The sequence below is a fragment of the Coffea arabica genome, chromosome 11e (assembly GCF_036785885.1).
Source record: "Coffea arabica cultivar ET-39 chromosome 11e, Coffea Arabica ET-39 HiFi, whole genome shotgun sequence".
NCBI lineage: Eukaryota > Viridiplantae > Streptophyta > Magnoliopsida > Gentianales > Rubiaceae > Coffea > Coffea arabica.
In genome coordinates, this window is record NC_092331.1 from 42,431,940 (window position 1) to 42,447,792 (window position 15,853).

The 15,853-nt window shown below is 34.8% G+C and overlaps 1 protein-coding gene and 1 long non-coding RNA gene across 2 annotated transcripts; both read left to right on the plus strand.

Moving 5' to 3' along the window:
• Positions 1-929: 929 nt before the first annotated feature.
• LOC140021054 (uncharacterized) lies at positions 930-5,309 on the plus strand. The gene is made up of 2 exons (XR_011825032.1): positions 930-1,396; positions 2,828-5,309. It is a non-coding gene; the product is annotated as an uncharacterized lncRNA (long non-coding RNA).
• Positions 5,310-7,919: 2,610 nt separating this feature from the next.
• LOC140021287 (uncharacterized) lies at positions 7,920-13,797 on the plus strand. Its single transcript, XM_072072052.1, has 2 exons — positions 7,920-9,582; positions 9,992-13,797. Exons 1-2 carry the CDS (start codon positions 7,920-7,922, stop codon positions 13,795-13,797), a joined length of 5,469 nt encoding a protein of 1,822 aa, XP_071928153.1.
• The last annotated feature ends 2,056 nt before the right edge of the window (positions 13,798-15,853 follow it).

The window sequence follows — 15,853 nt, forward strand, 5'->3', positions numbered from 1 at the left end:
ATAATAACAATTCATGAGGCCAGTCGAGAATACGTTTGGCTAACATCAATGACCCACTACATCCGGAAGAGTTGTGGGTTATCCTTGGAGAAGAAAAATCCTCCAATAATTTTATATCAAGATAATGTAGCTTGTATAGCTCAATTAAAAGGAGAATATATTAAAGGAGATAAGACGAAACACATTTCACCGAAATTCTTCTTTACTCATGATTTACAGAAGAATGGTGAGTTTGATGTGCTACAAATTCGATCGGATAATAATTTGGCAGATTTGTTTACCAAGGCATTACCAACTACTACATTTGGGAAATTGGTGAAGAATATTGGAATGCGTCGACTAAAAGATTTCATATTATGTTTGCATCAGGAGGAGAAATTATTACACAAGAATAGTGTACTCTTTTTCCTTCACTAAGGTTTTTGTCCCACTGGATTTTTCCTTAGTAAGGTTTTAACGAGGCATATTCTTTGTGTAATGGATATTCAAGGGGGAGTGTTATGAAATAATTATAAGATGTGGATGTCCGTTTGTATTTTCAAGTAGATAGATACATTTATTCTCTCTAGATTCATTAGTACATTGGATGAACCCATTTATGGATGTACTTGAAGTGCTAAATTCATGTATTAGTATTTAATAGGGTTCATGTACTTTTGATCTTAGATCACCTATATATAAGGGTAAATCCTATTTCATTTGTAACTTTGAAGAACTTTGATCAGTGAAGATAATAAAACTATAGTTCTGTCCTCGCTTCTCACTCTACTATTCTAATCCCTACTTTTGGTAGTTTATACTTTTGATAGTTTATTTTATTAGTTTTGGTAGTTTTTACTTTTAGTAGTTTATTTTATTAGTTTTATAACACTTTAATCATTTTCCCAACTAATACACTATTCACCCAATTCAACACTCCACCTCTCATCCCTCTTTTTCTCCATTTTTGGTACAAAATTCGTCATCACAACTTACAACCACTCCAACCTCTCCAATCTCCCTCGGTCCTTTTTTTTGGCAAGCACATCGAAAAAATTTCCCTCAAGCTCCCTCACTCACTCTCGGCCCTCCTCTCTCCCAAACTAACACACAATAAAAAAACTCACCAACTCCAACTCCCTCTCTCGGCCACTTTTCTCCTTTTTTCTCAAAAAAATTCTCAACACAACATGCTCACTCACAAAAAATCCTCTCTACTCCTTCTATTTTTACACTCACTTGCACACAACAGCTCTCACCAATTTTGTTTCTCCTCTTGGCTCCCTCTATTCTTTTCTCACCTAATTCACACAACACACCCACACACAAATCAAACACAAAAGAAAGCAAGCAATAAAGGATTGAGGTTTGGGAATTCATCCAAAAAATTGACCAAGAAACTCTTACTTACATTGAGGTATTTTCTAGTTTTTTTAATCATATTAAATCCATATTTGTTGTTTAATTTCTCTTGCTTTTTCTGGTTCTGTTGTTGTTGTTGTTGTTGTTGTATTGTTGAAATGTTGGGATTAAGTTATAAACAACATTGAAGAAAGAAAAATAGCTTTTGTGTTTGCCTTCCAAGTGTTTGAAAAAATGCCAGAATGATAAAATTGAATTAAATTGGGTTTTTTTTTTGTTCATTTAAGATCATAGTTGCACTCTAAAATCCACAAGAGTCATTTTAGTATAGATTTTGTGAATTTTAGTGTTGATTTGGGTGATTTAAAAAAATAGAATCGTGGTTGTAAATCAGCCATTTGACTGTCTTTTTGTTCATATTTTACGAAAACTAAGGCCAGAAATGGATTGTACATGAAAAATCGAGTAGAGTGGTGTTTTTTTGGTGAATTTTTGCCACTGGAGAGATCGTCATCGACCGGCAACCAACGGCGGTCCGGTGGCCGGCGCCGCTATGGCATACACAGGCCGCTAGAGTTAATTCCATCAGAGAAGGAGGAGAAAAGGAAAGAAGAAGAAAAAAGGGGAAGAAAGGAAAAGGAAGGAAAAATAGGAAAAAAAAAAAACCATTGGACTTGTTTCATTATTTTCGGTTGGGCTTTTGTCTTTATAGGCTTTTTACCCGAGTTTGAAATGGTTAAATCCAATACATTTGTTAGATGATTATACGAGTTTTTAGTTGGGCTCTTTTATGTTTTTTAATAAGATGATCTTCATTTTTTATCTTGAGCCGAAGTTGTATGGCCCAATTTGTTTCTTCATATTTCACCCAAATCAGAACCAAATTTTGCAATTTAGCCCCTAATATTTTGAGTAATTTAACTGTGGCTCAAAAATTTTAAATTTCTTTTATTTCGGTCCTTAATTTAATTGCTTTTTGGCCTCTAAACTTTATCTTTATTTAATTTTGCCTCCTAATTTTTTATAAAATTATATTTTGATCTCAAAAATTTTCTAATTTTTGTAATTTAGTCCCTAATAATTTTTGATTCCTCAACTGTAATTGTTTCCTTCCTTTAGTTGGTAATTATGCTTCTCTTGCATGTATTTAAATTGTATTTTTTTAGTGTTTGAATTTATTTACATTTTCTAACATAATAGTGTGAATTTAGTACTTCTTTTTTTATATATTTTTTCAATTAAATTGATGTAGTGATTCTTTGTTGATTTTGAGTATTAATAGGCAACTCTACCTCATTTTGTGAATCTAATAGGGTAACTTTCTTTTTTTAGTTGCCAAATTTGCTGTTTAATTATGTTTTCTTAATTGATTTTGAATCTTTTATCTGATTTTGCATGACAAATGTGATTAAATTATTTCAATGTATTATAAAATTGGCTATTATTCATGACATTAGTACCTTAACATCATTTTCTTATGTTTTAGCATCAGATGAGGGGTTTGTTTCTTTATATAAACAAGCACATCGAAAAGAAGGTACACTTTCTTATCTTTAATTTCATTTATGTGCTCTTACTTGTCCTATGTGTTTAATGTGTTATGTGATTTCGTTACTTCATTTAGACTATTTTTATTTTGCACTATTTAATATTTTGTTGTCATTAATAGAGACTCTTTCCTAATAGATGAGAAGTCATATGAGTATTTTGTAAATAAATATAGTCAATGTAATATATATGCGATTTTGTATTGTTGTGAACTTAGATTGTATTATTCATAATATATGTAATAAGTATGCAATTTATCTTTACTTTTGTTTATACAATAAGTTGTAATTATTTAGTCTAAACAATAAATAAGGTTACATGCTTTATGTGGTTATGTAGTGGCTATTTTCTTTAGGACAATGCATACTAGAGATTATTTCTATTTGTCAATTTACTTGATTTTTATACTTTATCTGTTTTATTTATTACCATTAATGTTTGTTTCATCTTCATAATAATCCAAACATTAGTTGTGGATATTTCTCACTTGTCTTATTAGTCTGACGCTAGCATTGCAATTTTGAATAGCTAATCTAATAGTAGCCTCTCAAAAAAAAATTATTTTGCGTCAAACTAATGCATTATCTTCTCATAACCATGACATTTCTCATGCAATTGTTAATTTCGATCTTTTTTCTCATCTTGCACGCCTTTTTTTTCCTTATATCTCTATTTCTTGTATGTTAATAAATAATATGTAGAATTGCACATCATATAGAATTTAAGGTAAAATAAGTATTGTTGGGTTGATAGGTTATGAGAAAGGACTAGTAGTATAATCATTTCAATTTCTTGAAAAAATAGAAAAATCTCGACAAAACCAATTCTTCCTCCTGAAATGGTGATTGATTGGTGGCAATTGTCCTCCCTTAACAATTCTGATCTATTTCTTGGCTCATTTTCTGCCTTTATTCTCTATCTTAGTCTAACACTCTTACTCATCGACCTATTATTGACCTTTACAATCTCTATTTGCCTTTCGCCACCTCAATTAAAGTAGAGGACTAAGAATTCCATCTTCTTTAGTTTTGGATGCTCCATTTGCCCTTTATCACCTCCATTCAAATTGAATCGGACATAGCTACTCTTGATCCCTATTATTAAAGTCATACTGTTAGCTGTTGACTACTTTGCTCCAATTGAAAAACTCAAACTACAATCGATTTGGTGTTTTATGCAATGTCTATGTCTTCACATAACGCCTTTTTTTTTGTATCAACATCAAAACCATATGCATTGAGATTGGTGGATGATCTATATAGAGGCATAGCCATGACCATGGACAGTATAGAAATAAAGTGCAATTCATTTCATCAAGAGGAGATGAAAAAACTATTTCCTAAGAAAAAAGGTGGGACATTTCTAATTTCTATGATGGAGTTCACTGGGGGAGCAATGCAATATACTAATGCAAAAATGATTCATAATTTTGGATTTGTTCATTAGTATGAGATGTTTGTGGTTGATCTTGATATTTACAATTTAAAGTGCAAGGAAAATACGATTTTGAGGATTCACCCAACCGATTTAAGATGAGTTATTAGGATTTGCATTATGATGCCTTCGTTTCTCCTAGTGATGATTATCATTGCAGTTTCTATGTGGACGTAGGGGGTGCCTTATATGACCGGCCAAAGATGTTTTTGAGGAATCCTGAATGGACTCACAGTCGTGACTTTTATTACAATGTTTAAATTAGAATAGGATAAAATTATTACTCTTCAAGAGGTAGCGTCTTTGCATGTGCGTTTGAAAGAGATGTTGGATGTAGAGAAGGTTATGGGGAAAGAGATGCTGAACGTCCAGCAGGTTATGAGGATAACTTTTTGGTGAGCATAGGCCTACTTTGAACTTGATTAATGATAATCAAGATGTATACTTAATTGGGACTCGACAAATGGAGATACCAGACCATTTGTATAAAGCTTTTGTCTAGGTGCATTTGAAGTTGAAAGACCATCCAACTTGCATGTTTATACATGAGCATAGAGAACAACTTGTTTTTAGATTTTTTTTTTTAACTAGAAGTATTGGGAAGGCATTTCAATTTTGATATTTTATTGATTCTCACTATCCCATTGAAGAGGATAAATTTTTTAAGAAGGTTAAGATTCTAAAAAAAACTACTTTTAGATTACAAAATTTTGAAAAGATTAAAATTTTGCTAGAGAATATTTTAGATGTAAGATTTGGATAAGTTTCTTGTCAAGTGATTCTTCTCAACTACTACATCTAAAATCTTTTTGTTGGAAAAAAAAAGGAGAAAGGGGATGAATTTGGCTTTTCTAACCTTAATAGACCCTTAGTTCTATACAAGAAAAAAAAATATCATATGTCACAAGTCTTAGTCTTCTAAATCATTTATGTTATATTCCTTTCTTCTTGTGTATTTATACCTACAGATACAAGTTTTTTGCTTACTTTTTTCTTTTCTTCTAAGTGCCATTTGCATTTCTAGATACTATTCTGAGATTGTCGTATTTAGAACTTTGCAATTAATGCAATTTTACTAAATGGTTTTAATTAAAAATTTTGTCTATATTCAATGTCCTCTAACATTATTACACTTTACATTGATATAGATGATATAAAATGGATATGTAGTCAAGATTACAATAAAAAAATTGAATTAATCCTTATAATTGGCATCTATTAAGTGTAAAATGGTGTCTAATGTTCGAATAAATTGAATTTAGGTTTCTTTTTCCTCAATTATGACTCTCGAGTAGAGGCTTTCATAAATTGATTGCCCAATCTATAAACTGCATTGTATCAACTATTTTTTTATTTGTATCTGAATCCACTAATGCAGATATTCAAAATTTGGATTTTTGACTCGTATCTGTTTTTAAAATTTCTTTAAAAAACTATAAATCCCAATAAAATAAAATTTAAATGTATTAGACTTTCTGAACTATCACGTAAATGATTTGCTGTACTTACATATGAATTTTAAAAATTAATCAATACTTTCTTCTATTGCAATATAAAGTAACTTTCATTTTTTTTATTCTGATTCAGACAAATAAGATTTAATATTTCACCTACAACCTTTTTATCCACAAATTATATGGCAATACATTTAAAAACTTAACACCATATGCAAATAAAACCTATTTTGAAAAAAGACAGATATAAAAATAAGAAACAAGAGACAAAACTATTATAAATCAGTAGATCTAATGCATAAAAAATTCTAATAAAAGGTACTACGCAAATAAAAAAAGTACCATCCATCTGATGGATTAGATATCTGCTTATCAATTTGAATCCGAATTGGATCATCGGAGTTTTAGATTATCAAATCAAAATGTACACCTATATTTCTAAGCCTATTTCTCTTTTTTTTCCTTCAAAGACCTAGAATCTACTAAAAAGGATTTTTATATTTTGTAATCAAAAGTTTTTTTTCTTTTCAAATGTTTTTGGTTACCAAATATATTTTTAGTGAAACTCTTTCTTAACTATTTTTAGGTTCAACCCAGCCCACTTATAGACCCATTTTCAGAAATCCCATTTTAGACCCTTTGTCTCCTTCACTTCACTTTAAAATCAAATCTAATTTTAAAACCTTTTTGAACTACTATCTTATTATTTTAAAAATAATGTACAATAACTGTTTGTGCGCTCCTTCAAATCAATTTTTTATCAATTACATCGATGTCAGCTCTTTCTCTTAGTCTATACTGGCTACTCCTAGGGTTGCTCAGGCCAAATATGTATTATACACCATTGGAAGTAACCTTTAACGAATACTCATACATATATATATATTCTCCTTTGATCTATATGAAATACTCAATTAGTTAGTACAAAAATTCTTCACATTCAAAAAATTGGCCCAAATCCTAATGTATGAACAAACTCCCTTTGCTCATCATCCAAACAATCAATAATATCTTTTACTCTATATGTAATAGTCATGTTGAGTAAAATTTCGAAGGATAACACAAGGACTAATCCAGCTATTGCAAAATGAATTAACTGGGTGTGAAGTTCTGTTTCTCTTTCTCAGCTATTGATTCTATTTGTGCCTGTGACATTGATAGTTTTGATTTTTATCAGAAGTATAAGTATTATATGTGTAATGTGTATGCCCCCTACATCGTTTCTTTAATTGGAGAATTTAGAAGGTCACTGTAGCATCCGTTATCTTGAGTTGAAGGAAGTTGATAAAAATGGTAAAATAAGAGGAATATTGTGCAGTGAATGTCATAATATATATGATGGTCCTAAAAGTCTGAGGATTCCAAGTGTACTAAACATGTTGTCCACCTTCATACTAAACATGTTCTCTATCTTATTTATCTTTTAAATATATGCAAATGCTACTATCCACCTTCATACTAATACATGTTGTCCTTCCATTTCATTACAACATTTTATTAGTCCTCCAAATAACCTATGGTAGTAGCTAAATACCGGCCAAGCCAAGGAAAGAAATGAGGAAAAATCTCAGCCAAAACAAGATAAGAAGGAAGAAAATCAGTTGGTCAAAGTTGATGGCCGACATGCCACGTCACAATCCAGCCGGATTCAAGGCAGTGGCAAAAATCATTTTTTTTCAAAACTCCAAGGCAATCCGGCCAGGTATCCGGCCAAAAACTGGTCGGATTTCCGGCCGGATTCGCCAAAACAAAGCGAACTAGAAATTTTTTGTTCTTTTCTTCTTTCGGGCGTCACAAACAATCACCAAATTTCATGACAATCGCATCTATGAGGATCTTGCATTTAACATATAGTATCTACAATCACCAAAATTCATGACAATTTATGGTTACTATAATTAAGTATGCCTACCTACTCAATAAAAAAGAAAATAAAAACACACACATATTAGACATAAAATTTACAATCTCTTCCCTAAAATGTTACTTGTTTGTCCAAAAAATCTAAAGGTAAATTTTCATAAATTAATTATTATAGATCGCATAAATAGGAGAAAGTGCAAAAAAATACTTGAGCTGTCTCTCTAGGAAAAAACTCTCTTCCTTCTCTCTTCTTATTTTCTCTAATTTCTCAACTAGTTCATGGCTGCCCTTCAGCCGTCGGCTGAGGGGCAAGGATTATCACCTACAAAAAAAAAATCTTTTTCTCAACTTTTTTCTCAGCCGGCAACATCGTCTATCCACATTCAGCAGGCTTCTGTCTACAAGGGAGAAGCTGCAGTAGTTTTTTCTAAAGCAGATGCAGACAAACTTGCAGCGCCGTTTCAATGGGCTTTGGTGGGAAAATTTTCTCACGGCCGACCTTCTTTGGAAGACATTCGAAAGTTTTTTGCTTCTTTAAACCTGAAGGATCATGTTTCTATTGGATTGATGGACTATAGGCATGTTCTCATTAAGTGCATGGCTGAAGCTGACTTCAACAGAATTTGGATGAGAGGGATTTGGCAACTGGGTAAATATCCGATGCGTGTGTTTAGATGGACAAGGGAGTTTCATGTGCTTAGGGAATCATCTCTGGTTCCGGTTTGGGTAGTTCTTCCAGCTCTGCCTATTCATTATTTCGACAAACATTCATTATTCTCCATACTTTCTCCAGTAGGAAGACCACTGTTTCTAGATTCGGCAACGGCAGCTGGGACTCGACCAAGTTTGGCCAGGGTATGTGTGGAGCTCGATGTAGCGAAATCTTTTACACAAAGAGTTTGGGTGGCTGTTGAAGGGGAGTCTGGATTTTGGCAACGGATTGTGCCAGAGAATATGCCATTGTATTGTTCATCTTGTTCACGTTTGGGTCATTCCCAAGAGCAATGCAAGAAGAATGTAACTGAGGTTGGGTCTCGGTATCTATATAAGCATAACACGAAGCTGCAGAGGGATCTATCGTTAGAAGTTAATAATGTTCAAGTGTCTAATTTAGACCTCGTGAAAAACCCAGATGCTAACTTGGAAAAAACAACAGATGCCGTGACTGATTCCGACGAAGTGCAGCGTACTGAGATGGGCAATTATGCTGAAAAACTAAAAGGTGCAGTGGTGGAGGAAGTTTGTACTGCCACAAAGGTTCAAGAAGTTAGTAAGCCTGATGATCACCTAATTCAGCTTGGAGTAACTAAGTTGTCTTCCTCTGCTGGATTTGAACAACCACAAAATGATCTTGCAATGGAGCTGCCAGTTCGTGAGGAACGAAGGGAAATGGAAAACCAGCTGGAAAAGGTCCACGGGAATGAATACCAAGGGACCCGTTTTGAAACTAATATAAATCCCACAGACAAACTTCAGAGTAAGGCCGACAAAAATTCTCTTCATCATCTAAATACTGATCACCAAGTGGTGATAGTTGCTGCATCCAAGCCGACAACATATGATGTGCAAGGGAATTTGAATACGGCTCATATGAGGGAGCAAGCACTTGTTGGGGAACAATTGTTAATGCAAAAGCATTCAGAACAGGTCCATGGAAATGATGAAGGGACCCAAGCTACATCGTCTGAAGCATCAAAAGAGAAACTTCAGTCCATGGCCGACAATAACTCTTTGGAGCATCTCTATGTTGAGTTGCGAGGAGTGGAGAATTTCGGTCCTACAGAGCATGGGATAGTGGAGGTTAATTCACCAACTGTTGCAGGAAATTTGTCTCCCATACCGGGTGTCCCACAAGAAAATTTGCCTGAATCATCAGGTCCTTCTTCAAGTATTGATCAATCAGGGGGGGCTGACCGTAATCCCAAACAAAAAAGGACAAAAGGTTTGAGGGCTAATCTGCAAACCGACAGAATTTTGCGCTCACGGTCAGAGACATCATCCAAAAACTCATTCCAGGTTCTTTCTCATGATTAATGGCATTTTTTGGAATATTAGAGGAGTAGCTAAAGCACCTAATCTACGAAGATTAATCAATTTAGTACGGACACATCATCTCCAATTTGTTGTGATTTGTGAGCCAAAGTTAGACGTATCTAAAATACAAACCATTCGTCTACGTCTATTATTTGATTACGTGCTTGTTAATTGTTCAAGTGATATTTGGGTGTTCTACAATAATCCTTTTCTTTGCTCGATTGTTGGTAATTCGGATCAGCATATTTCTCTACATGTACAAAGTCCCCTAATTCCTTCTCCAATAATTTTGTCCTTTGTTCATGCAAAATGCTCAGTTGACGAGAGGCGTGAGTTATGGTCCTCATTGTTAGCTGATAAGCCTAGTTTTCTTCCTTGGTGTATTGGGGGTGATTTTAATGTTATTGTGGCACCTCATGAAAAAAGGGGAGGTCGTCCATTTGCTATAACAGAAGGAGTGGAATTTCTGTCTTTCATGGAGGAGGCTGGAGTATTTGATGTAGGCTTCTCAGGACCCAATTTTACATGGTCAAACAATCGACGAAGTAGAGCTCGGATTTCAAAGAGGTTAGACAGGTTCTTAGTCAACGGGGCATGTCTGGATCTTTCTTATAACATTTCTGTCCTTCACTTGGCTAGACATCCATCTGACCATTCACCGTTAAAGCTCTCATTTGTTGCTCAATCAGATACTAAGCCGCGTCCATTTCGATTTTTGAATGTGTGGACAACTAAACCACAACTCTTGGAGGTAATACGCCAGGCTTGGACTCAAGATGTCAATGGATCTCCGATGCGTGCTCTATGTTCTAAATTATTGGCAACAAGAAAAGCCATTCAGACATGGAACAAAGAACACTTTGGAAACGTGATCGATAATGTGCGATCTGCAGAAATGGCGGTGCAACGGACAGAAGAAGTGGTAGATCAAGATGATTCGGAGGAGTGCCAGATTGAACTCAAAAAGGCTCAGGCGGAGCTGAGATATGCATTATCAATTGAAGAACAATTTTGGAGGCAAAAGGCTAGGGTAAAATGGCTTCGACAGGGAGATACTAATTCAAAGTATTTTCATGCGATAGTAAGACAGAGACGGGCTCAAGCTATGATTCATCGTATAAAAAAAGCCAATGGTGTTTGGGTGGACAATGAAGCTGATATAGCAAGTGAAGCAACCACCTATTTCTCTGAACTTTTCTCAGATTCTTTGGGATCATCTGCAGATATGCTACAACTCATTCCACCTATGATTTCAGGAGAGGATAATGTGAAGTTGGAAGAAATCCCTTCAATTGAAGAGGTTTTTAGAGTCCTGAAGGCAATGGATGAAGAAAGTGCTGCTGGCCCAGATGGATTCACGGGAAAATTTTTTACTTTTGCATGGCAAGTAATCGCCCAAGATGTCTACAAGGCGGTACTCAGTTTTTTCTGTGGAGCAGAGCTACCTCGTTTCATCACCTCTACTTCAATTGTTCTAATTCCAAAGGTGCCAAATCCTCAAGATTTTTCTCAATTTAGACCCATCAGCCTATGTAACTTCTTCAACAAGTTATTATCAAGGATCTTGGCAGACAGAGTGGCGGGAATATTGCCAAAAATTATTTCTCCCCAGCAGACAGGATTTGTGAAGGGTCGCAATATAACCGAAAACTTCCTACTTGCACAGGAGGTGATATCGGGTATGGCGAAAAAGAATAGAGGTGGTAATGTGGTTATGAAACTAGACATGTCTAAGGCATATGACAGAGTGGCATGGAGTCATATTATCAATGTTCTGAGAAGGTTCGGTTTTGGTGAGAGATTCATTGATATGGTTTGGCGAATGATTTCTAATGTCTGGTTTTCCGTCATTATAAATGGATCCTCATATGGTTTTTTCAAGTCTTCGAGAGGACTCCGTGAGGGGGACCCATTATCACCAGCATTATTTATTATAGGGGCAGAGGTGTTATCTAGAGCACTGAATAATCTTGTCATGCAACCAAGATTTGTGAGTTTCAAAGTTCCATATGGATGCCCGTCTATTACTCACTTGGCATTTGCGGATGATGTTCTTATATTTGCAAATGGATCCTCATTTTCCCTGAAGGCTATCATGAAAGTGTTAGATGATTATCAAAGATGCTCGGGCCAATTACTAAATGTACAAAAAAGCTGTTATCTGGTTCATCCATCTGTATCAATGGCAAGACGACGGCTGCTTGATCGCATCTCTAGGTTTGCCCGCAAGTCATTTCCAATACGCTATTTAGGGTTTCCGCTCTACATTGGAAGATGCAAATCATCTTATTTTGGAGAAGTTTGTCACGCAATACTAGCAAGGATTCTGTCTTGGAAATCAAGGTTACTTTCCTTTGGAGGAAAAATTATTCTAATCAAGCATGTATTATCATCAATTCCAGTTCACCTAATGTCAGCTGCAGTGATTCCCAGCTCGGTGTTTAAAACTATAGAAAAGGCATGCTCGGCATTCCTCTGGGGATCCTCACCCGAGGAATCGAAGCTTCATTGGATACGTTGGCCTCAATTGTGCTATCCAGTTGAGGAAGGGGGAATTGGATTTCGGAGATTATGCGACGTCTACACATCCTTTTCCTCCAAGTTATGGTGGAAATTCCGAACAGAATCATCACTGTGGTCGACCTTCATGAAAGCAAAGTATTGTAAATGTTTGCACCCTTGTCAGGTAGAACTCAGGCCAACGGATTCGGCAATTTGGCGAAGGATGCTCAATGTGAGCCGGCAAGTGGAACTCTCAATATTATGGGTGGCCAAATATGGGGCGTGTCATTTTTGGTACGATAACTGGTTGGGGAGTGGTGCATTGTTTCTAAAGGTTCCAGTTATCCCAAATTTGACGTTCCGAAACTTCGTAAACAACGGCCATTGGGATTTGAATCTTCTATACCACACATTGCCAAAGGAAATTGCTTATTCCATCTCAGAACAAATGGTCCCAGAAGAAGGAAGTATAGCTGAAGTCTTTTGGATGCCCACAACAACTGGAAATTTCTCTCTACATTCGGCTTTTGGGGACATTAGGCAGACCCGACCCACGTCTATGGTATTTGCTTCCATTTGGCACTCTCTGATACCTTTGAAAGTTTCATTTTTCATGTTGAGACTACTTCTGAGGAGAATACCGACACCGGATAAGCTTCGTAAATTTGGTTTCCATTTGCCGTCAAAGTGCTTTTGCTGTACTGAGCCTTCCGAGGAGTCTATTGAGCATTTATTCTCCAATGGACACATTGCGTCATTCCTTTGGAATTATTTTGGAGGGTTATGTGGAATAAAATTCTCAGGATCTTTTCTACGAGCACGCATAGTAGATTGGTGGTTGAATTCACAGGATTCTGAGTTGCGAAGGATTATTTGCCGTATTCTTCCTAGTGTAATTTGCTGGCAGATTCGGAAGGCAAGGAACAAAGCAATGTTTGAGGGTGTCCAGATGCAATCATCGGCCATTCGCCAAGCCATCTTCTCAGAAATCCAATCCATGGTAGGAATACATTTTAAACAATTGATAAGACTACAATCCTTTTGTCAATTGTATGATTGGTCAAAAGCACCTGGGGGTACGGTTGTATATCAAGGTATCCGCTGGGAAACCAAAGAGACAGGGAGGTATACTCTTAACACTGATGGATGTGCTAAGGGTAATCCAGGAATAGGTGGAGGTGGGGGCATACTCCGGGATTCCACTGGATTACCAATGATTGGTTTCTCGGCATATCTGGGAGAAACTACATGTCTCCGTGCAGAGGCTTGTGCCCTTCTTATTGGTCTTCAGATCTGTATACATAACGGTTTTGGAAACATATGTGTACAATCAGATTCATTGGTTTTAATTGGGATCATTCAACGTCGTACTCAGTGTCCGTGGAAAATTCGAAGATACGTCAACCAGATTTGGCAGTTATTAGATGATCCACCTAGATTCACGCACTGCTATCGGGAGGCTAACACAGTTGCTGATGCTTTATCCAATGTGGGTATATCTCATCCAGATAAACAAATTGAGGTTTACGATACTTTCAGTAAATTCCCAAGGTTGGCTCGTGGGGCAATCCGTTTGGACAGAATAGGGATACCTTCAATTAGAAAAATGAGGATTATGTAAGAGGAATATTTGGTTATATTTTCCATGAATAAATAAAAAGAATTTCTAAAAAAAAAAAAAAAATAATTATAAAAAAAAAAAAAAAAAAAAGGAGAAAGTGCAGGTGATTTTCTTATTATAGACCTGCTGCATCTGTCATACGTAATGACCAAAATGATTCTTGTTTAATTTTTTTAAAAAGCATGGCTGCAGCGTTTAATAAATATGATGGCCAAAATTATAATCAAGTTTGACAGATGCAGTGATAACGAAAACTATTTTGCAAATTTTATCTATCATATTTGTTAGACGTGGGGGCCCTTTAAAAAAAAAGAAACTAATACACAGTAACTAGATTCTGTCTCTCTTTCACAGCAGCTAAATCAATGGCTAATGTAAAGGTAACTTTGATGTTTAAAAAAAACCTCTAAAAACTAACGTAGCAATAAACAAGATCTTATACCTATCTCAAGTTATTTTCTCTTTTTCACTTCTATATTATGTCTCTCTTTCTAATTTTTTCTGTTCTATATTACTCCAATCTCACAACTCTTTCTCTCTCTATTTTCTTATTACTCTTTCTTTCTTTCTCACAATCGCATTAGCCCATTTTTTCTTTTTTTTTCTACACAAGGTTGTCATCACATTTACAAGAAGCGACAAGTACCAACTTTGCATTATGCTCCTGGTTGACTGAATTAGATTTATCAATCTTAAGGGCATATGCAGTATCTTTCCAGCTCCAAAAGTGAGTTATCACTTAATTTTTCTTTGGACTATTATTTTATTATGTCACTGTTTTACGTGCTTTAGGCATATTACCTTTTTTATCTTGTCTTATTTTTTAAGGTAAGTAATTAAATTTTATATTATGTTATACTAAATTAGTGTATTCCTATCATGTGTTTTGTTTAATAGTGCTTAAGAATGAATTAATCCAATATTAACATGTAATTTTAGTTATAGTATTTAAGAATAAATTAATGTATTATTAATATTTTTGTAGTGAAACTTTTTAGAAATAGGTCAAAATTAAATTAATATAGTTACAATTAACATGTGACTTATTTTATGTTGTTTAAAATAAATTAGTTTTGTGTTAGCATGTTATTCATTTCAAAATTTTTAAAAATTAGATAGCTATATGCATATTATGGCATGTGTCTTGTTTTACTCTTTTTAAGATTTAAATAATCTGATATTAGCATTGATTGGTTTTATATTTTTTTTTTAATTGAGTATGTAATTAGATAGTTAATAATTCATTTGGTAATATATAAGTAATAATTTTAATTTTTAGGAGTAATATAATTTATAATCAGATGGTTTGATATTATATATAATCTAATCAGACAATATTGAAACATAAAGAATCTTTGATTGCTTAATTCTTTCTCATATGTATTACATCTTTTTTGAATTCAAAAATGATGATAACTACTATAGTTAGCTACTGTACATACAAGCACTGCCGATAAAATTTGAATTAAAAATCCTCATACATGGATAAATTAGAGTCGAGAATCCAAACTAATCTGACATAGCATATTTACACGACAGAAAATATTAACATGACATCAACGCCAAAAGCATAAAAAAAATGCTTCCTATCCCATACCCCCTCTACTACCCCATACCATAACCCCATTTCCTTAATACTCTCCAAAAACCTCAACCTCCCCTAACTTTTCTAGACACAAACTCTATTTCAGCGTCACAAGCGATTGCCCGGAGGCGTTTCCGATGGCTTATCTCAGCCATTGGCCTTATATTTCGTCAGAGCTTTAACTTGCACCTCCCAATTCGGATTGGACCGCTTCACTTTGATAACAACCTCCAGATCTGCTTTTGATCTAATCACAACTTTGGCAAATTCTCCTACTATGTTACAACTATATATAGTGTAAGCTTTTAGTTTTGTATTTATAGGAATCCCCAACCATAGATTTTTTTTTTTTTAGTGTAAGCAGGAGGACTCGAACTCGAGATCTTTTGCTTACACTCCCTCTCCCCGTACCACCCAACCCTCCCCCTCTCAAAGAGTAACATTCTTTTTTTTTTAGTGTAAGTTGGAGGA